The sequence below is a fragment of the Mesocricetus auratus genome, unplaced genomic scaffold (assembly GCF_017639785.1).
Source record: "Mesocricetus auratus isolate SY011 unplaced genomic scaffold, BCM_Maur_2.0 Super-Scaffold_6730, whole genome shotgun sequence".
NCBI lineage: Eukaryota > Metazoa > Chordata > Mammalia > Rodentia > Cricetidae > Mesocricetus > Mesocricetus auratus.
Genome location: NW_024429184.1, coordinates 91,686,509 through 91,710,460, shown reverse-complemented (window position 1 = coordinate 91,710,460; position 23,952 = coordinate 91,686,509). Strand labels below are relative to the sequence as shown.

The 23,952-nt window shown below is 42.4% G+C and overlaps 1 protein-coding gene across 3 annotated transcripts in view; it reads right to left on the bottom strand.

Annotated features, from left to right (window-relative positions):
- Positions 1 to 23,952, bottom strand: part of Piezo2 (piezo type mechanosensitive ion channel component 2) — a 342,822-nt gene that overhangs the window by 120,696 nt on the left and 198,174 nt on the right. For all 3 annotated transcript variants that reach the window (XM_040741718.1, XM_040741719.1, XM_040741717.1), the window contains exons 5-7: positions 19,763 to 19,925; positions 9,646 to 9,856; positions 8,288 to 8,501 (exon numbers count right to left, since the gene is read on the bottom strand). In XM_040741718.1, the coding sequence (XP_040597652.1) occupies positions 8,288 to 8,501; positions 9,646 to 9,856; positions 19,763 to 19,925 (588 nt within the window). The remainder of the gene's footprint in view (positions 1 to 8,287; positions 8,502 to 9,645; positions 9,857 to 19,762; positions 19,926 to 23,952) is intronic.

Sequence of the window (23,952 nt, the reverse complement as noted above, 5' to 3'; positions counted from 1 at the left end):
AGGGCTATCAGTTGTCACCACCAGCCACAAGACCTTCCTTTTACAAATTTTTCTTCCTTGATCCAAAATTCTGGGGTAGAAACAAAAGGCCAAAAATCTAACTGCTTGTGAGTGCCACAGAATGAATTTGTAATTATGAATGAAATCAAGGATCCACTTTCAGAAAAACAGTGACTATTCATTCACAGAGAGCAACATTTCTGCTTCCAGCCATCTTATAAAATTTCCTCCATGTTAGGCAAATGGCTCAGTCAGAACCAGATTGGAAACACTTTTAAGGAATCTTACTAGAAAAATTCTCTGAAGTTCCATGGCATGCCATCGATGCAAGTGTAGTTCTGCCTTTCCCATTTGAGATTTTGGTACTTGGCCTCCAGGTCCTCCCCTCCCTATTGCCCTACATTGCATCATACCTTCCATTTTCATTAGTTTCTTACGTAAACTTTAAACATGTTTCCATGTGTATGAGAAAATGTTAATCTGACAGATTTCACACTACAATGTTTTTGCAAGCTTGGAAAAACTTTACACTGAGTCCCCTGGGATCGGCATCATTCCTTTGAAGTTTTTAAAGGCACATACATGTCTTCACTATTCTCCAATTTGCTGTAATTGAGTTTTATGCTACATTTGCAAAAAAGTGCTTTATACTAGCATTCTTTCCCAGGGACAATTTTGTACCTGACAGAATGTTCCATACTCAGGACTGTGATTACTGTGAACAAATTGAGGCCATTTGGAAATGTCTTCTATGTCACTATGACAGGTATTGTTTCCCTGAAGTCACATCAAGGATTCACAAGAGTGTTCACACTTGGTGAGAGCACTTTAAAGCTAGGGCTTCTTTCCCTTGTCTGGATGTATCTCACCATGGGGAAAACCTGAGAAGTAAGTCAGAAGCAGGGTGCTAGCACCTGTGATCTTCCAAGCTCCTGCGCTATTTCTTGGGATAGTAAGCCTTGTGTCCTCTAGGGGATACCAGACAAGAGGTGGGATTTGTAGGCATGTCTGCTAGAGATACAATTTCTCTCAACTGGCTGCAATGCCACTATGAGCTTAAGCGCCTCATTTTCAAGTCCTTGAGTGTGGATAATTGGTAATGTGCAAAACAGAAAGAGAAGATCGACAGCAGAGCATGTGGTGTGTGCTTCTCCATCAGGAGCTGTGTGAGCGTCTCACATCATCTGCACTATTGCTAGAGCACATGCTGCTCTGAGCATCAGTGGACAGTCATGTCCCCTGGCTTCGAGTCAGGACCCCACTTAAGTGTCACCAACAACTCCATACCAACGCATTTGAAAATATACACAAAGGATTCTTTGAAAGACATAAACGACTGAAACTCAAAAGGTCTTATAGCCATAACAGAAATTGAATTCTTTTTTGGGGGGCATCTAATAATGAAAACTTCAACTCCAAATGATGTCCTCTAGTGAATCAAATCAAACTTTTTAAAAAAAGATAACAGCAATGCTAATAATCAAAGAGAAAATAATTCTCAAGTCATTTCATGATGTTAGAATTCTCAGTTCACTTTATGAGGCTACCATTATTGGTATATCCAAACCAGAAAAAAGGGCAGCCAATAATAGGAAATGATAGAGCAATGTCAACTATGAATAGTGTTACAGTTTTGATTATATCATGCCTTAAGTTCTCTATCCTCATGACTCATTATCCCAGGTGCTAGGCTTCTAATAATGCACTATCATATCTATCCTAAAACATTTTAAAGGAAAAACTATATAATTGTTAATCTAAGTATGTCTCTTACCGGAGAAATTCCCGGGCCTCCTACCCCATGGCGTTACATCTCGAACTCTTGTGTTTCTCTTACCCAGAGTCCTTCTGGACTCCTAGTCCCTCCTATCTAGATTCCCTATTGGCCAGACAGTGCTTTATTGACAAATGCACAGGACTTCCCCAACAAACTCATATTCTGAGTTTGATTTTAATGGTAAACATTAGTGGCTTGGGTTTTTTATTGTTTTGTTTTGTTTTTGTAAACTTAGTATCTGCTCACCGCCATGCACTTGGAATTATCCTATTAATGCAATAATCCCACTCTTTCAAGTTATAATTCCATGTCTATTAAAAAAGGTAAAAGGATTCAGAGTACAGGTGTTCTGCCCAGAAAAGATTCTTAAGCTGTGAAGTATCAGCATCTTGCTCTTACTGCCCTATTTTTGAGACCCGTGTAATCCTTGACAGCAGAAATGAGAACTGATGGACTGAGGGTAATGACTTGTGGTTGAATGTCTGCAGGGTAGTTGATGTTGTAATTATGGACTCTGTTATATGAGTTACATAGTCTTACCAACTAAAGGAAATTCTAGCTGTCTCGACCGAGCATAAGACATCTCCATAAAATCCTTCCAGAGAGATGGCTTCCATAGGCAAATGGAGACAGTCTTGTGTGCAGCATTTAATCCAAACCTAAGGTCTGGAAGATAATGTGGGGAAGACGAAGGTCCCTGGACTGAGTAAACAGAACAGACAAAGGTCCCTGTAACCAGTTAGAAGCTGTAGTTGCAGGTGTCGTGGCTGGTAGGATACCAGACTGCCTGAGGATTGGAGACTACATCATACCATGTGATTACAAGTTGTGACATGTTGTCCAGATAAACTTGGGGATCCACGTGCTTAGGTGTCATTGACTTATAAACTTGTAAACTTCCATTTATCTGTGGAGAGTGTAATTCATTTTCCTTTGTCTCCCTTTGTTCATCTTTGCGATGAACACACATATTGTCTGGGACCTATAGAATAAGTAACTTAACCATTAAGAATCTCCATAAAATGATTAGTGTTTGCTTACAATTGTGTCACCTTCCAAACTGCCAGTGAAACAATCCGATAGATAGAATAGCTACAGGACATGCTGACTGTTGTCACAAGGGGACAAAGAAGTGCCAACAGCTTTGGGTTCAAGTCGACATTCCCCAGCATTAAAATGAAATACTCTGCATTGATTTTTCCCTCCACTCACTGGGTTCTTTTCACATAAAGTTTTTACCAGAATGAAAACTGAGGCACAACTGAGCCTTTATTTGCTGATTCAGTTTGCTGGCCCTCAGACCCATGGAATGCAAGCCAGGCATACGCAATGATGCCAGCTGCAGCTGGAAAAACCTGGATCTTCTAAGCAAAGCAGGAGTCCAGGCTCATAGTAGAGAAGCACATCACATTCCTTCATTTTGTGAGTGCGCTCTGCTCTCTTTACACCAGGAGAGAAAGATGCGCACTGCGGGGCATTTATTTTCCCTTTCATATAAAGCTATTTTACAACGACCCCCACAATAGGATAAATAGCACAAATGGCACTGAACTTTGAAATGTCTGTCCTTCAATTTTTTTCTTCTTTGCCACGGATTAAGCTTGCAGTGTCCCACAATTTTTTTGTTTACATGGCTTTAATGCTGAAATAAACAAGGGCTTTTCCTTCATCAAACACTATCCACTTTCTGATTGCGATTTATTGAGCTATCTGATAAATGTCAACAGCATAAGACATTGCTGATGTCATCAGCAAAGTACAGAGAAATGCAGCTCTGTGCGTGCCTATGCACAATGCACTCACAAAGTTCCCTGATCACCAAGCAGGGCAGCATCCTGGTCTCCGGCTTCATGCCTTCTGTGCCTTCCATGCCTTCCTGCACCCCACTGGAGAGAAGTGGTCCTGCACTCCCAGATTCCTAAGGTTGGTGGTGTGGTCACCTGGAGAGGCTGGGGCATTTCTGCACACTGCCTGCACACTTGGAGCTTTAGTTCTTCCATTGTTGCCTCATCTCACAGAGAAGGTCTCTGCTGATGTGTCATTTATGAGCTTCTGCATTTTCATAGGAAATTTCTGTAGCCAGGCTAACAGGTCTACTGTGACTCCCTACTATTAACAGTTCGTTGTAAACATTCTATATCATTTTAGACTCTGTTAAGATGATACATTTTAAGCATTATTTTGCACATTATAAATACATTAATCACTGACAAATAGTGAACTTTTCTTTGGTCACACCACCACTGTGTGCACACATGAAAGTGAGCTCTACCTTTCTCTTAACTGAGCATCAAATGTCCACAGCAACCCTGTTCTCTCCCACACATTCCAACCATCTCTTCTATATTTTCTATTGGGTAAAAGAAATGGGAATTTCTACCATAAGCAGGATGAACCTAGAACGAATCCAGAGATGTCTTGGGAGCACTGGGATAAATGTTGGGGTGACCTAAAGAGAAACAGAATCTCCAAGCTGTGTTACACAGAGGCATGGATTTCCACACCATAAATGCACGGTGAGAGCATCATAGTTCTGCAGGTTAACATAGTTCTGGCCCAAGACGATGGGAAGTTCTGGACTTTCTAGCAGTATCTACCACTCTATAATTCTGCGAAGGCTTTTTCACAACCAAGAGAACCAGGGTTGCAGTTGTTCACCATTCATCTGGCTTTGAGTAAAGGCTATGTGATGTTCACCACAGCATCATTTATGACAGCAAAAATGAGGAACAACCCTCATGATCAAAACTCAGGGATGGACCAGGACATAAACAGCTGTGCAGCCAAGCATGTTGCAGCCTACAAAAAGTCCATTTTAGGAGGATGTTACCTAACCAGGAAAACAACAAGCAATAAGTATGGTATGCTATAAAACATATGGACAAGATTTAAAGTTTGCTTTTTAACTCTATTTATATGCACATGAAGAATACTGAAAGATACAGGCCAAAAAAATCAGCAGAATTTAATTTGGAGAGTTAAAATTCCATTTCAGAAAGTGCTTAGTTTGCTATGTGTTTTATTTTTTCAAATAATCACCAACAGAGTTATGTATCATACCACAATAAAAACTTGAATTATTTTTTTTCTGAAAATAAAAGTGATTGCTACCAGACTGTCTACTTGAAAACTTAAAAGAAGGCAAGAACTGCTTTTGGATTCCAGGATCAACTTATTTGGAATGTGTATACAAGAGTATGAGTCTCAGTAGTTATAAAAAAACAGTGGCAATGCCTATGCAAGATGATATCTGTCTGTCCATCCATCTATCCATCCATCTATCCATCCACCCATCCATCCTTGTTAGTCTCTAGTTTGATTTCCTCTACTTAGATCTTATAAGTTTAGAGTTAACAACAATGTATTGGAATGATTCTTAGGGAAAAACTAATTTCCTAAATATCAATATCCAAAGAAAACTATGTCACATCTCATGATCACCAAGTTGGAAACAAACACTACTTCAAGGGAGTTTACTGTTGTCATGCTTTGTCCTTCTCATGTACTCATGAGCAACATAAGTTGTGCTGGCTAGTTGCTCTAAGAGCTGAGAGTAACAGACCTATCTACAAAGTATCTGTAATAAAGCATAATTTTAATTCTGTGGTAGTTTAAACAAGTAATACGGTACCCTGGGACACTACTGCTATATTTGCCACAGAATAGCAAACCGTGGTCCATGGACCAAGTCTAATCTACCACCCGTTATGCTTCATGTGTTGTTTAATGTGGTTTATACATTTTAAGTTGTTGGAGAAACTAAAAAAATATATATTTTAAGCAACATTAAAATAATATAAAACTGGGACTGATCCAGACCCACCCCCCTTTAGCTGGGTGTCAGAGAGGAGGCCTCAGCAATCTATGAACCTTGAGAGTAGATCAGTATTTATTCCTGGCATACAAATGGACTTTGGGAGCCCATTCCACATGGACGCATGCTCTCTCAGCCTGGACACATGGTGGGGAGGACCTAGGCCCTGCCAGGGATGATACAACAGACTCTGAAAATCCCTCATGGAAGGCCTTACCCTCCCTGGTGAGTGGAGAGGGGATAGAGTGGGGGGTTGCGGACTGGGGGAGGGGGGAGGGAGAGGGAATTGGAAGTAACATATGTAGAAAGTTAAATAAAAATTTTATTTAAAAAATACAAAACTGAAATTTCAGTGTCCGGACACAAAGTTTTGCTAGGACATGGCCCTATTGGTTCTTTACATCTAGTCTTGACTGTTTCACCATAGGACAACTTCTTCATATACCTGTGACAGAATTTATGATCCATAAAACACAAACTAACCCTTTACAGACAGAAAAGTTGCCGGGGACATGGATGTGTCTTCAGTCGTAAGCAATCTCTATTTTCCACCAGATGGCAGAAAAGAACCTAAAGGAGCAGGAAGGAAAGCAGCTGCCCCGGATAGGATGTTTACATTTCCAATTAAGTCATCCCCTAAAAAGCCCACCCTTTCAACAGTACAGAGTAATTTTATATATGTTCAATAAACCAAAAAGTTAAATGCCTAAAAGAAACTGAAGGATTCATTTAGCTCGCTGCTAATGTCTGTACTAAAGTTTAGCATTTATTCACTCTCACCCAAAACAAATATTATGCAATATGCCCCATTAAAGAAACTCCTAAGTTTTAATGTGTCTATATTGCATGCTTCTCTTATTAAACTGAATTACAGTTCTTAAGTTTATAGGTTAATACCATCAGTTGAGCCAATTGGGTTTGTCATTACTGGAGTGCATGCTTGTGAGTATGCCTGTGAGTATGTGTGTGTGTGCGTGCATTCATGATGTGTGTGTGTTACCAACTCTGTTTTAACTGAATGTAAATGGAATTAGGATTGATAGTATGTGTTACTTCTGTAGGGACACAAACTAGCATTTTCTTTATATATGAATCAATGGGTCTATACATTCTTCTTCATAATTACCGCCATGTGGCAACCACACTGGGCTGCAGGCCTCTGTTGCTGAGATGGTCATATTATCCATGGTCTTTTTCAAGTCAGGTTCCTCGCACCTCAATGAGAGAAGAACACTGAGCTACTTTCAAGGGGTGTAGCAGAGACAGGAAGTTTGGCTGTTCCCACTCATGTTCTTGAATCACTTTTGTGTTCCCTTTTCTTTCTATAACTGTGAATTGTGAACTTTTGATATACAAGGCAATAGATAACTCCATACTGAGCATGCAAACAATACTGTCTACTCCCTGTGTCTTTTTCCCATTATCTGTCATTTTTGTTAATAAACCATCAAAACAGAAAATTTGTGACATTCGAATTTCATCACAACACTTCACCCTAGTGTTGCTACTAGAATAATGACAGTCCCATACTTACAAATAAAGAAATTAGTAATACATTTAAGAAATGAACCACATTTCCCTAATATCCAGTAGCCACAGTGTCCCTAACTTAGCCCCAGTATCTTTGAGGGACTTGCTGTCGGCTTAACATAGAGATGTCCTGCACATGTGTTTAGGTGTGCATTTCTCCTTTAAACTAGCTTTGTTCTTGCCAAACTCAAAATATTATTATTTTTAACAAAATTAAACTGATTTTTGAAAAAAACACATTCTGATTTTTTTCTGACTGTTTTCATCTGGGGCAATTTGAATTATTTCTGAACTTCACATAGTTTGTGGTTTGGAGGTCAGGTCTAATTGTTGGACACCATGACCCTGTGTGCCTCAAGCATGCATGGCACCGAGGTTTCCTTGTGTTTGGGATATAAATACTGGTCCATTGATGAAGGTATCAAACACTCTGTAAATTGTTTCCCTGTGCAACACTAGTGACATCAGTGAAGCAACAGCACAGATGTCTTCATCCCTACAACACATCAGGAAAAAACACAGGCTATGGCCAGACTCAAACACTTCATTTGGAATGATTAACTTTCAACTCCTTTCATATCTTTTCTTTTCATCAGCTGCCACTGTTCTGTAGGGTGGTGCTTCTTCCCCTTTCAACTGTGAATGGCCTAGAATTTTACCCCAAAAGTTAATATAAATTGGAAGTTCTTTGATTCCCATTTGCACAGTAAAGACTTGGCATAATAACCATGATCAATTCAGGCAAATAGTTAACATATTTCATGTTCTCTAAAATCCTGGACTCCAGTACTTTTCGTTTTCCATGTTTCAACTCTCAGTTTGCTACTGTTTCCAATGCTCAGTTTGTCATTGTGTGTTTGGCCTGTGAGAGCTCTATCTGGCTAGATGCTGTAAAATGTTTTGGTGTCCTCTGCTCAGACCACATGTCTCTCCTAACTGCTCCCTACTGTCCCGATGCCAGCAGCACTTTCATCCCAGAATACCTTCCCTTTCCTCCTAGACTGTGTTCTCAATAAAAACTACAGGACTAGACTGCTTCCCTGCTGTGCCAAATCCTTGCTTAATGCCCCAACTGGCAGATTAACAAGGCACTGGGAAGGCTGGGAGGGTCAGCGAAGGAAGGAGGGAATGCGGCCTTCTTCTTACACACTGGCAGCTTCTCCTACCTTGCATAGTAGTCATTGGGCGGAACGGCTTCTTGGAAGAACTGGAACTGGTACAGATAGAGCCCGATCAGGTGCCCGGCCGTGAAGATGGCTAGTAGGACACAGAGGCAGCCGAACAGCAAGGGGTCAAAAGTTCGGCACCAGGACCACCAGGTACACAGGCCCAGAAATACAAAGAAGTACACAGCTGAAGTCAAGGACGGCAGCATCATGCCTGAGGAGGAAAACAAAACGCAACCATGACAAGGACTGGACGTTTGCTTGCCATCAGTTGTGAGCCACCTCCACCCGATGCTGATGCTAGGGACCTAACTTGGGTCCCTCTGGAAGAGCAGCAAAGACTTCTAAACACTAAGCTAATTCTTCAGGACCTTGATTTTGCTTTACGATCCACTGAGCTTAACCAGGCCTGTCCGTGTGACCACAGTATGGGACCTTTTTTTCCAGTCAAGATTTATAAAAAATATTATATATTGTGGATGCTATAGTTTCATTCCAATTTTCTTCTACCTGATAATGCAACTCATCTATATGTAGCATAAAGTGACTTTATCAGGGAGTTTGAACAGACTTCTGGTTAAAATATTGGGTTTTATTTGCAGAAAAATTCTACTTCCCTCTTTTTTTTTCCTACTAAAAGGAAGTTATTTCACCTTTGCAATTTTAGTTTGAGTGAGTCCACTTAAGTTCCCAGTGTGGTAGGCAGTGGGAAGGAAGGAGTGCAAAGGTTGAGATAGCATTAGATGACATTATTATGGAATAAGCAGAATGTGGCCAACATTTAAAGGAAGTTACTGTCTTTGGAGGGAGATTGCAATCTCACTTGGGAAGAAAAACTGTATATCCTGGAGAGTTAAATTAAGATTTCAAATAGTCCATGATGTAAAGATAGGGTTGGCCCTGTGCACACTCAAATAACTAATTGCCAACAGATCAGAGTTCAGTTCCCAGGAACTGTTTTAATCTAAACATATAAAGTGAGCCCACTTAGATCTGGAAAAGATGATTTGACAGAGATTAGCAGTCTTTTTGAAAGCTTCAGGACAGGAAATGGACAAGAGCAATGAGGCTGAGGTTTTACAAGGGTCATGGTGATATGCTGAGGCCCTGGAATGAATTAATGCATTGTTCTTTATGCACTGTTCTTTCTTCCTTCCTTCCTTTCTTTCTTTCTTTCTTTCTTTCTTTCTTTCTTTCTTTCTTTCTTTCTTCCTTCCTTCATTTCTTTCTTTCTTCCTTCCTTCCTTTCTTTCCTTCTTCCTTCCTTCCTTTCTTTCTTTCCCTTTAATCCTGCCATTCACTGTGTACATCCTGGTCTGTGACTGTCTCAGTGGGAAGCCACTGTGGGACGCACTCACCTGAGGAGCCCAGCAGGATGGTCACCACGACCTTGCCTGCCGTGGTTATCATGTTGCCGATGAACTCCTTAAGCTTGGAGGCAACGGAGGCGAGCCTGCGGAACATTTTCAATTTTGTGCTTTCTTCCAGCTCACCTTCCATGCCTTCTTCTCCATCTAAGTCCTCCTCATAGATCAGTGCCTCCTCCGAATCCATCTTTTCTCCTCTAGCCTAAGGAAATGAAAAGTAGAGAACGTAGCAGCCCAAACTTCTGTGAACCCACGGTTCCTAGTCTGTGGTTAAGTCAGGGTCAGTCACTGGCATCGGCATCCCAAATCAGTAAAATCGCCACCCCCCAGGTCTCTTGGTAGCGAGTCCAAACCACTCCGATTTTCCCTGAAGGAGTACATGGGTAATGTCCCCAGCCTTGGGGTCCCAGTGGCATGCTTCCTACATATGCTCTGTCCCAGGTTCCCTGACTACACCCATTCTTTTACAGGCAGAAGAAAACTGCCAGGGTCATTAACAATCTTTGCCATGGTCTCTCTCGATTGGCTTTTTTTTCAACCCTAGTCTGCTCTGCTGCTGACTGGTTTTATAGAACCACAGAAGCAAACTAGGGAAGAAGTGAGGATGGGTGATGATCAGAGCACTGGCGTCTCTCTCTCTTCTTTCTTAAGTTTATCTTTGTTGGTCATCACAGGATTTCTGGACAAGCACAGTGGTCTGGGGATGTTTGGCCAACTGTGCTGTGGCTTCCTGTCAGGTCCTTTAACAGGCTTCTGTGGAAACTGGATCTTACAGAATTCATTGCCTTGGTATTAAATCTTTAGGGATAGAGGGAGAAGCAGACAACAGAAAAATACAAATATCCAGGCATTATTTTTAACTGAGAATGTAAGGGGGTAGACTGTTTTTAAAGTCTAAATAAGGATTTTTTCCTCACTAGAATCATTCTTTAAGGGGTTGGGATATTTAAAAAATCATACATATAAGGTATCCCCAAAGACAAAAAGGGTCTGTCCAAGATGAGGGATACTGCATTTGTCCCTAAGCTGACAGACTGCATGAATTTGACTTGGATGATTGGAGCATCTGACTGGGGGCCAAAGAGACTCTCAGCCTGGGCTACACATCTGGGAAGACAGTGAAGTCTGGATTCTCTGTTCTTCCCACCACAGGTTCTTTCTTGAGAGGCTCAGCTCAGACACTCACAGCACTTATTCATGGGGGTCTGAATTCACTGAGGAAGATGGGACTTGGAGGGCTGGTGCCAAGGGAAGGACATTCTGGGTGGCTTGGAGGATTCAAAGACATTTTGTTAGCAAGGAGAAGGCAGACCATAAGGGACTCTGAGTTAGCTGTTTAGTAAAAAAGGTTGGGAGGTACCACTCTGCCTAACCTGATCCAACAACACACATGCATACACATACCCATGAACACACATGTATATACCTGCATACATACATGTACACCTCCCAATCAACCATGTATATGCCTACATGCACACATATGCACTTATACATTTAGGTACATACCCATGCACACCTATGTATATATCAATACAGATATGCACACACACGTATGTACTTATACATATGCATACACACAAACATATGCACCCCTCTCCCCAGCAGGATTTAATCCTTAGCTGACTATGTGTAAACGGTGGTCTTTGCAGTTCATCATGGCATACCTACATGGGTTCTGCATCTGCAGATCCAACAGCCAGATTAGTAACATCTGAAAATATTGAGGCTATGTGGAATGTGCAGTCTTTTCTCTTGCCACTATCCTTTGAACACCTATCTGCGAAGCACTGACATTTGCTTGGCAAGATGTGCACGGGTCCTGAGCACACACTATGCAGCTTTTACAAAAGAGACTTCAACAAGTGCGAATTTGGGCATCTTGAGACCTCTCATGGTGGCCAGTAGATGAGTGTGTTTCTATTTTTCCTGGGGCAGAAAGAGGAGCTTGCCTTTATTCAATAGCATGCGTTATCCACACAGGACCCAGTGTGTCTGAGAGTTCTAGTAAGAGCCTGATGCAGAAGTCAGTAAATCAATGAGCAAGCTAAACCTCCCATAACAAGGGCTCTTCAGAGAGTTCAAGTGGGTTGCAGCTGTGACTGAAGGGGGTGGCTATGGGAGATTCTGAGGTCAGGGAGACCCTCTCTGAAGAGGCGACATTTAGACTAAGATCTAAAAGTCACAGAGTCGCCAGCCATGTGGAAGTCCCAGGAAAGAATATCCTGGGCAGAGGGAAGAACCATTCACAGGCTGTCTCTGTGCCGGGAAGGAGAGTGACAGGAAGCACATGTCTCCAGGCCAAGGCCTCTTCCCTTCCCTTCTCTTTCTCAGCAGGTGACCCTGCATTCTAATTCACAGACTGAAGGTCTGCAACCTGCATGGGATTCCCCAGATAAGGGCAGCCTGCTGGTGACACACCCACTCTTCACCATCTGCTCAAACAGTCGCTCTCTTTTGGACCTCACATCACAAGGTGCTCATGTCTTTCCTCTCACACCCCACCCCGACAAACTAATTCACCCTCTGTGTAATCTTATAATAGCATATCCCTCCCACCTGTATTTGCCTCCCAAGGAAGAGCTCTTAGTAAGATTTAGCCAGACTCTATTCTGCTTCTCCATACACAATTCGTCTTTAGTGGGCCCTAACTGGACTTTGTCCTCTACCCTGTCTTTCTAAATAAGGAGTAGGGCACAGTGTGTTTTACAGTATAATTCCAGTGGTTGCCTAGGAATAAAAGCACAGAACTTAGAAGGTGTAAGGGATAAAGTTGACTTTGAGTTTGTCTTGTTGCATGAGTGGATGTCCATGACCAAGGCCACAGAACTTGCTGGTAAATGTGAGGTGCGAGGGGAGGGATGGGGAGAGTGAGAGGCAACCTAGTATGTTTATCTTTAGTGAGGAGAAGGTACAGCTAGGAAGAAAGCAAGTGTTCTCCAGGCCACCCTCCCTCATTTTCAAGTTCAGCTCCAAGATACGAAGCAGGGAGCTAGCTCAAGTTTGAAGCCAAAGTGGGAACTCAGAGGGTCAATCTGGGGTCATTGGCATCCAGCTGAAGGATTCCCTAGGAACAATTCAGAGATGGCTTTCAGATACTGTTTACCTAGGCCTGCCTTTCCACTCATATCCATATGGCTTGCCTAGGCGCATGCCATACAGAGAACAGGTCAGGTATCAGAATCCCCAGGTTCTCTTTATCTCTTTTCCTTGTGGGCTATGGGACCTCTTCCCTACCCCAGCAGGTCTGGCTCTCATGCTAGCCCTTGCTCTAACTTCATCACTCTACAAGCAGAATCCATCATGGGCAGCTTCAAGAAGATGCCATCTCTGCTGATCCCAGAAAAGCAGCTTCCCTCCTGACACCAAGCAAGCAATTCCTTAACCACCACCACCACCACCACCAGTACCACCGCCACCACCACCGCCACTGGAAGGAAGTATAACAAAAATCTCACTACACTCGGAGAAGTGAAAACATGGTAGGGACCTCCTGAGTAACAGGAAGAAACACATCCATAACTTGCATGATAGATGATTCATTATTCCATTAGAGAATGGCTAAGATGTTGATTAAATCAGAGCAGTCTGCTTGCAAGCCTTGGTGAGCTCACACACATGCCTTCTCTTGACCTCTCAGAGACAGGAAAGGGCATGGGAGGTTTAAGAGTGGCACTTTGTGGCTCTAGATTCCCTAGTGTTTCTACATCAGCTTCTCTGAGGTCCTCAGAGGCAAATGTGCTTCACGCTCACCAAGCTGATAGAGGGTGGGTCCCTGGCTGTGAACCCCAATGTCCTATTCTTTCAGTTAGGGTCAGCACGGCCACTAGTCACCTTAAGTGGCATATTAATAGACAGGCCCTTCCCCCCTAATGAAGATTCCTCTGCTGACCTATGAACACTGGGGTTTGGCAGGAGTAGAGAATTGTATTTACTAACAAGCAGCCTTGTTTGCTGGAGAAATCTGGCACCTTATAGGAACATGACCTGAACTCTGTCCTGAAGCAAACAAGGAGCAGCAGGAAACACCGATTTAACTCCTGTGATCCTTGAGCCACCTCAGGATTCAAATACTAGGTGAACCTTTAGCAGTGTATAATATTCAATAAAATCTGTCATAGAATTATTACTTTTGTCCAACATAAACTTATTTAGACTTTTATGCCCTTTACTCTGTCTCTTTAAAAGATGTTGATTTTGATGGGAAGTCCTTGTCCCCTGTAACAGCTGGGATGGACTTCCAGGACATTGTGCTCCATGGAACATGTCAGTCAAGAAAGACCAACATGACATGATATCACTTGCTTATGGATTCTAAAAGTCAAACTTCAGAGTGGAGAGTGAGAACATCAGTTGCCAGAGGTCGGCCAGGTGGGCAGATGCAGGGAAGTCCCTGGCCAGAGGGTGAAGGTTCTGCTTTGCAAGAATGTTCTTTGGTGATCTATGGCACACCAGAGTGTCTATAGCATGAACTGATAATTATTTTAAAATAGCTAAGGTGATCTACGGAACATCAGAAGTTCTATATTATTAACTAATAATTATTTTAAAATAGTTAAAGGAGGAATTGAACTGTCCTCAACACAAGAAGTAGTCATAGTAATAGATGTATCAACTGTATCGTTTGATCATTCTACAACTTATCCATATGTTGAAACACCACATTGTACCCCATAAATAACCACAAATATTATATGTAAGTTCCAAATAAAGTATAACAGTACTCCTAAATGGAAAAAGTTACTGATTTTAGATGTAGATGCAACATGTTAGAGTGTATCTTTCAGTGCTGTGGACACAGTCTCCTTCCAGGACATCTGGTTTCTGAACCTGAGGTGGCATGTCTCACAGGCTGTCCTTTCCCATCGATTTTGACAAAGACATAGAACTACTTTTGATAGGACCTGAGTTTTCATCTTTCTTACCCTCAACACCATATGATTCCATCTAAGGGCATAAAACTGGAGACTATCTGGGAACCATCAGGCCAAGAGCTCTCCAGGCTCCGGCCCAGACTCACTGAGTGAGAATCTGCAAATTCCTGGCAGGAAACATCAAAGGTTCCCTCATATCAGTTCTCGAAAGCCATCTTTGGCTCCATCTCCTGGCTGCTTGGAGGCCACAGGCAGGGGTGTTCTACAGTGCTAAACTGGAACTTCTTCTGCAACGGAACCCCTTCATCCTCTCCGTGGTAAAAAGCAAGCTTTCGACAGCATCTCCATGGGTGTCTATCAAAGTCACATGGAGTAAGCCAAAAGGTCTGAGAGTCCAAGGGAACATTTTCCAAAGTGTCACCCTTGTTTATGCATTATTTACTTTTTAAAGTTAACAATTTATCTTAACAAAATGGGTTCATCTCACAGAAGAGTCCACAGGCAGGAGGGGAGAGTGCTGTGACTCATCGTAGAGGACGAATAATCTCCCCTGTGATGGCGGGGGTGGGGTGGGGGAGTGGCTGGTGTGCCATCACTGTGCTACATCAGTCTAAAGTGGCGACACTTTACACACAGAACATTTTATTCTGTCACTGGCCTTGCTTTGGGAACATTATTTCGTCACTTGGTAAGTCTCCTATCTCATTTGGAAAGTGGGTGCAGATGCTTCTTGCAACCCTCTCCAAAGAGCTGTGGTAGTTTACTAAAGACAGGAGGACAACTCAGGTCCAGGACAGGGGCCAGTCAGGTAGCAGAGGATCTGTGGCAATCTACAGATATTTCTGCTCCTGAGACTCAATACCTCTGGGGAAATTTCTGACACTTGGAGAGAAAGAGTTCCAGGTTAAACTACCAAGTTAGAGAAGGCAATGGTCTTTAAGAATTACCTAACATTATTTGAAAGAGAAATGGACAACGGTGATGGACTAAAATCAGATTGGCCATTTATTTTAAAGGAATTTTCCTTTAAGATTTTCTTTAAGAAATCACTTACTAAATCACCATAAAACCAAATCAGTCATTAGGTATGTAGACAGGCATCCTGCCACACATACACCATAAGAACCACTCAGTCTATCTTTGGTGTCAGGCATTATTAATATTACTGACTGTCTTGCCTATTTCCTCTCCTTGGGATCTGCTAAGCATAGCTCTAAATGCAAACCCCAGGGCACTGAGAGATGACAGCAAAAGCAGCACTTACAGAATACATGATTCCTTTTTGGAACACATATAAAAACATGTGGTCTAAAATGCAAACCAAGTAAACAATTTTTAGTCTTAGTTATGACTGTGTCACAAGGTCAAGCAGGACTGGATGTGCTCTGAAACCAACAGTTTTCCTTTATTCCCCATCTATAAACACACACACACACACACACACACACACACACACACACACACACACACACAGAGAGAGAGAGAGAGAGAGAGAGAGAGAGAGAGAGAGAGAGAGAGAGAGAGAGAGACCTCCCCATCCTCGGTGCCTCCACCCATCCACCCATCCATCCATTCCTATTTTCTATCAAGCACCCTGTTACCATGTCCAGTGTTATGCAGGGTATGGAGTACAGAAGAGAACCTGCTATGAGATACTCAGTAGTTGTGTGTGGGGGGAGGTGGGGGGAATCAGCTGGACAAACTTTATAAAATTAGAATATAACATCCTGAGGATATGAGAGAAAAGAGGATTCACTGCCTGAGACAACAAGTGGATACGATTAGAAAGAGAACCAATTATTGAGGAGCAAAGCAGAAAACAAAGGTCAATGCTTGTTAGATAATATTACTATGGTATGCTGGCACACAGTAAAGGATGTGATAGGAGAACATGACTTTGGGACAGGCATATTCTTCTTCAGCCTCAACAGAGCAATCGTTCAAGACAGACTGCTTACATCTAGATCCATCCCACCATGGGTCAAAGCCATAAGAACAGAAAGACCCAAGTCTGTGCAACCAGTTATGACCCAAGTCTCCCCTGGGTGCTTGGCTCCCGCTGTCTTATGCTCTGGACCACTCTGTTCAAGTTTCCACATGAGCATGCCACACTCTGAAGCTCAGAGGACTGGGAGTTTCCAAATTCCTGAATGTGACCTTCAGGAGCTGTGAAGAGAGTCTCCTGCTGTACCACCAGGAGTGGCAGCATTGTGTGTCTGGGTCAGTCACAGACAGGACATTTCTCTCTCTACAAGTCACTGGTTGCAAGGTTTGCAGGTGCCTGGGCAGCTGCCCAAATTCTTGCCACTCTGAACAGTTCCATGTGGCAAATGTCTGCTAGGAAATTTAAAGCCAGTGACTTGGGATTAAATCTCAGGTTAGAAATGAGCAAATGCCAAGTGTCTAATTAGAAGGTGTGAGGAAAATGATTGATTTCTCCCATGCTTTGTTTTTACTCTAGAAAAAAAGTATGATCCAAATGTCACAGCCTCTGGTGAAGGCACAGCTCAGGTGAACATTCTGTCTACCGAAACCCTCTGTCTCGGGAGCCTGAGGAATGATGGGTGATAGAAGGAATGATGGGTGTCGAAGACAAAAATGCAGGTTTTGAGCTTAGGGATGAATTTACAAAACACATTAGTGGGAGTTGAGAGATACAGTCTCAATTTTCAACAGCTCTTACTGGGATGTAACTCCTTCCTTCTTTCCTTCTTTCTTTCCTTCCCTCCTTCCTTCCTTCCTTCATTCCTGTTTTTTCCTTTCTTTTTGAGACAAGTTCTCAAGTAGCTGAGGCTGGCCTTGAGCTCCTTCCTGATCCTCCCACCTCCTGCTCTCAAGTGCTGGGATTACTGGTGTGCACCACCACACATGCCTAACTGGAACATTCATTTATATTTTATACATTTTATGTATTAACTATTCCTCTTTGCACAGACCAAATTATGATTGCACTTTCTATTTGAATAATGCTTCTGCCAGAGCATTATTTGAAAATATTACTTTCTTAAAAGCAAGGTCTCAAACCTTATGAAATACATAGAAACAGTTGTAAGTGCAGAAATAAGCAGGTGGGTGTGTTTTAGTGATGTCATGTGCTGTCTCAGTGCATACATAAGCTTTCCTGTACAATTTGCTTTACATGTTGCAAATTCTTATTTTTTTAAGATTTCATGATAAAAATCTTTCTCCCAGGGATGATTAGCAGATATGCTTCTAAACAAAAATGAACACACAAACAAGACCTTAGACCTCCCCACCCAGGGAGTCTTCCCTGAATGTGAGGAGGAGGACCTCTAAGACAATGTTTCTAAATAGCAAATATCATCAGTGGATGAAGAAAGCCCTAACTGCTTCTAGGAAACAGGACTGTGTTTGAAAAGGAATTCTCCCTGGCACCAGAGGCTTAATCTTGCCATCTCTCCACCGAGAAAAATAAAGAAAAAACAATGCCAGCAAACACTATTCACTATTCATAACTAAACATTCTAGCGTGCAAAAGCCAAGATCTGGAAGTAACAGGAAGTATGCAGGGCCCTTCAGAAGTGAAATGAATTTCTCTGCTTACTCTGGCTATGTGTTCCAATTCCTTTCAGGCCGACTCCAGACTGTCAAGACAGAAGTCCCTGATGGTGAACCCTCCAGGATTCACTCAGCACCCTTCCCCTGGCCTACCCACTAGACTGGAATGTGCTGCAATAAAGAGCACTAATATTTGAATTAGCCCCAAACAAATTCAACTGAAATAGAAAAGGACCCCCTAATAACTGATACATGTAGTATGCCCAAACACCAGAATAAGAGCTGTTTGTGATGTCAACCACAAAGGGATTATATACATATGCCTTGTACATCTCTTCAAATCTATTTTAAGCAGGACAGAGTTGTCAAAGGCCTAAGATTGACAATGGGGTGAGACCAGGATGGAAGTGTGGCCTTAGAATTAATACGTGTGCTTGCGCCATTCTCTCTTCCTTATCAGAGGTACCATCCCCTTAACTACAACCCAGCCCTGCAATGATGGCTACAAGTGTTCCTCATTCTACAGAAATAGCAACTCCTGATGCATGCATGGTGACTGTCCCTAATGTATGCAACTCCTGATGTATATATGATGAATATTCCTAATATATGCAACTCCTGACATGTGCATGGTGACTGCCCCTAATGTATGCAACTCCTGATGCATACAGGATGAATATTCCTAATATATGCAACTCCTGACACATGCATGGTGAATTTCCCTAATGTATGTAAGTCCTAATGCATGCAGGGTAAATGTTTCTAATGTATGCAAAACTTCCTGCGAGAGCTTATGGCTGAATCATCTGGTAGATACAGTGTCAAGTGTCCAAACCAAGTACTTCTGAGTGGTTTTTTTCTTTGAAAGTTTTATCTTTTTATATAAAACTGCTAACTACTTCTTAAATTGTTGCCAGTGTTCGCACAGTGGGCAGTCTCTAGGACAGGGCCATGCTCTGGTGCTCTGGGGTGGGTCAGGAGGGAGTGTAGTTGAGCATGTGGCATGTACCGACCTGAAACACAACCTGTAACACCTCCTCATCTAACAGGAAGGTGCTCCTGAAGCTTCTTCATACATTCACTGCATGTATTCTGCATGTATGAAGCTTCACTGCATACATTCTCTTACTTTTTCAAAGTGAAATTTCCCCCCTCTGGAGCACTGTAAAATTGCTTGACTCAAATATTCTGACCTAACAGAAGAACGAGGAGGGTAGGGTGCACAGTTACACACTCACACCTCAGGGTGAAACTGCACAGGCTGGAAAGTTCAGTGGTGGGGCAATTAGGACCATTTTGTCTTCAGAAGTTATGGTGTATTGCTTCGCAAGCTCTTCTGCAATATCGAGCTGTGGAGCACGTTGGTTGTAATGCTGGGGATGACATTTTAGGGTTGGTCACCTGATAGAACCCTAGGGTACAGCGAGGCCAGACAAGCAACTGAGGTATCTAAAGCACAAGCAGGCTGTTCCCAATCTGCTGTGAGGCCATCACACAAGATGGCACTCGCATGCCCATTACCTGTGTCCTCATCACCAAGGTGTGGGTGTTAGTATGTCTGCCTAGCAGTGTCACCCAGGCTGCTCTGTACAGTGACAATGCTCACTTGTGCCTCATGCACAAGGAGCCTCACGTACTGTACATACGGACACCATACAGGCACACAGGGAAGGCCCTGGGGATGGAAGGAGAAAGACGCAAATAGTCACACTTACCAATTCTTCGTTTTCACAATCAGAATTAAATTGGGCTACTTCTTCCGTGTCTGGTTTCTTAACAATGTTTCTGCAGACCAGCCAGATTGTTAAGCTTGCAATGAACATCCCGACGTCAGGCACAAATACCCTGATGCCGTTGCCAGCATCAGCTCCCTTCAAGCTATGGAGGGAAGAAGATGGGAGGAAGTTATCTCACATCTGTATGGTTACACATTGTATTGCATACTTCGCTCTTCTTAGTGATTTAAAATCAGAGATGCTTGTTTCTGCCTAATGGTTACCAGAAGGCTCTGCACTGTCTTCAGAATCTTCCAAAATCTTCTGAGATGTAGGCAGATCCCAAAGCTTCCTGAGGATTTTGGAGCCACAAAGAACAGAGGAGCTCTGGAGGTGCAATCAAGCCAAATGGACCACTCCAAGCATGTGAATAAATCACACTAACGCTACACATGTGCACTAGCATGTCTCTGTTAGTCATCTGGATGGAGCAACTTAAAACCAACATGTAGAAACTGCTAGAAGACAGTATAATGTAAATATAAGTCAAAGCCAGAGGGAAAATGGAAAGACAAAATACTTCAAGGATCTTCTATTCCAAAATCTTGTGATTATTTTTGTGCTTAACCGATTTTTGTCTTCCACATTGCTCCAAGAAAGGTTGATCTAGTGTGTTTATATTTTTTTAATTTAGAGAAATGATGTTCAGCTGAGGAGAAGAAGATTTGGGGTCAAGCCCAAGCCTGACAAGAGGGAACTGCCTTGCAAATTCCCACAATCCCTCACTCTCTTTCTGTGCCAAAGACATCATACCACTTGCCTTCCTTATCACATTTCAGTGAAATGAGATTCTAGGTCATGACTTCAGAAAAACAAAGATGTATCAAATAACTCTATTTGGTTTTATAAAATATAAAACTCCTTTTCACTGAAGTGAAGTCTTATAGTTTGAGACAGCAATGTGAACTGGTATTTGATACATTTCATGCTTACACATGTATGGTCATAACTGAGATTCAGAAACAGAGAGGCTGTAGATAAGAGGAATAGGAGCTTCAGTTGGAAGAGGAGGAATTATCTGTCTGGGAGGGCCATCCAGATGCTATGACCTTGGGGTATGTCCAAGGGCAGTGACTACAGGACTAGAATTTGGCATACTGAGATGCCAGCTCAGCTGGCCAGCATATGCTTCAGCTAACATGTGTCTAGAAAAGCCCACACTGTTCTTTAAAAACTACTGAGGTCAACAGCCACTGACAGACTTGCCATACTGTTTGGCACATGCCACAGGCCTGATCAGTCCTTCCAGTGGAATGGATGATAAAAAGGAACATACTCCTATCACTATGCAGGTATGTCACACACTAGGAACACATCCTGCTGTACTTTGATCACCAAAATGTCAAGGAAACAAGTATGTTAGGAGAACTAATGAAATGGTTAGGGATGCAAGAGGAGAATCGGTGAGTTACAGGCAGAGAAGCCAAGACACTGTGTCAATGGAGCAAGTGCGATGTTCAGTGGAGTCATTAAAAGTGGAGTTTTCAAAGGCAGGTTAGGTCTTTGAAGACATTTGCCAGAAAAAAGTTTGATCAGAGACATGAAGCAAAAGGTAGGCCGACAGATTTGCACATTTTGCATAATATAGATGTGATTCAAGCAGTTATCCCTTGATAGGCACAGGAGACTGTTCCATGTTCATTGGATGCTTGTGCATATTCAAATTCTTGGAAGTTCAGTCTCCTATGTAAACTATTTAGTATTCCCATATAACCCGCATATGTTTACTGATATGCTATTTATATAAATCAGTGAGATTAATGTGCATTTGTCAAGAATATGCTAGCTTAAATCATGCTTTTTCCAGAGTAGATGCCAATGACCCATTTCACATATGAAAATGACTAGTCCATCTTAAGTAGCAAAGTATTTCCTTTCCAATCTTTTTAGGATCACAGTGATCTCATCTCTTCATAGAGAATTATGCCTCTGAAAAAGGAATTTTAAAAAGCTGCCAGTTGAGACTAATCATCATAAACAGTAGGGCAGATTAAATTATGGCATGTTCAGAAAATGTACTGTAAAACCATCAGTGAATGAAATGTATAGGAGGCCAAGGTCTACATCTACGAATCTGGCTCACAAATAAAATGGTGGTCAAAACAAGTATAGCAGGTGTACAAAATGCAGAATGTTTAGACATCCATGACAAAATGGGCTAGACTCAGTGACAAAGGACTATTCTAGGCTCTTAAGTCCGTTACGATCTGTGATGGATAGAAAAGCCCATCTTCAGGTTCTGTGTGGCAATGCATGCCTTCAGTCCAAACACTCTGGAGGCAGAGACAGTGGGATCTCTGTGAATTTGTGGCCAACCTGATCTACACAATGATATATAGGGCTGTTAGGACTACATAGTGAGACCCTCATCTAAGTTGTTTTTTAAAGGCCTGTCTTTAATATACTATGTTAGTTCTACTTCTGCGAATTTCCTGTGTAGACCACATCTGGAAGACATGAAGTTGGCTACTTTGACTTGGAAGGTTGAGGACCAACTTATAGCCTAATACCCATGATGGTGTTTGATCTGACTGACTCTTTAATCAGATCCACTCTCCTGTCCACACCCAGAGAAAAGACAAGATGGGTAGTGGTCATGGGCTTTATTTTCTTATCTCATAAAATGACTTTTTAAGGTCTTCTCAACTCTAAAATGTTCTTTTGACTATGAAAATCCAAAATGAAGAAGAAAGGAAATGCAGACAGGAACAGGACAGACAAAAGGAGGCATTTCAGCACCCAGCTAGGGGCATCTACAGAGATGGTGAAGGGTAACCAGGCTGGGGCTGTGGCTCACTGTAGAAGACTTACTGAACACTGTGCTATGCCCTGGATCCCATTGTCAGCATAGATAAAAACCCCACAAAGATCAATTCTATTCCATGCAGCTCTTCTCAGGGGAGCAAACCCTCTTGTACAGTTAGCAGAAAGGTCAACTGCAAGTGAATTGCGGTAACTCAATTAAAACACCACATGACCATCCATTAAACAAATGAGAGCTGTCAAATTGCTTTCACGTAGTTTTCTGGCGGTTTCTAAAGTTCACATACTATGAATTGCTAGTGTCCCATTGTTTACCTTAAATAGGACTCTGTATGGTATGTGTCACCACTGAGTGGCTTTCGGTGACATAAAGAGCAACGAAATAAATGCCTATCTAATTATAAACACTTAAAAAGCTGATTCCTTCTCCTGCGCGCGTGCGCACACACACACACATACACACACACACACAGATATTTTTAATTTAATATTCATTTCTCCTTCAGATAGCCAAGCCACATGTAGCAGAATAATGTATTTGATGTGAATGGGAGAAATTCTTAAATTAGATTTAAAACTTCTTTCAGTATTCAAGTCAAGAGCTTCTGTAATTAATGATTCATTTATGAAAAACAACGATTGCTTCATTTCTGTGAAATTGAAACCAAGCCCTTTTCTCCTACTGAGAAAACAGCCAAGCCCAGGGCTCTAATCATCACGGGAATGGATTGTGCCTCCACCATTTGTTCATGGATTTGTATCCTGTAAAGCTACAATGTTACTTTAACATTGCAGCCCTCTTAGCTCACTGTCACAATTCCACCGTAAAGGCACTTCATTCTCACATCAGTGTGCTGCTGGATTGTCAGGAGTCATTTAGGAAGAGACTGTTCAAAGGAACTGGTGCCTTTGCCTGGATCAAGAGCTTCATAGCAGTGGAGAGGAAGATGCAGGCCTCAGGGCACTGCCACTTGTGTGTTTATGTGACCTCTGCTCATCTGGAGTGTACTGGAGCTACCCAGCACCAGTGCTTACTGTCTCAATGGCCCCTGAGAACACTGTCCTAGACCACTGTCAGTTTCATATGAACCCTGTGAGGACAGCACATCGTGGGGACTGGCTAACATTGCAAAGCGAGTATGTTTCCATGTGTGACCAGTGACTGCACACTGACCAGCACACTACTGCTGCTGACAAATCCAAACAGGAAAGAAAGAAACACAATCCGGAAGCAACAGCAGTGTCGCTCATTCCCTTGGCCCTGTGTCTCTCTTGCTGAGATCCTGAACCACGCCCTGCGTCCCGCATCATCAACCCATAGCTCTCTCTAGCATCTCAGGCCCTACCCCAGGACTCCCTCCATATCT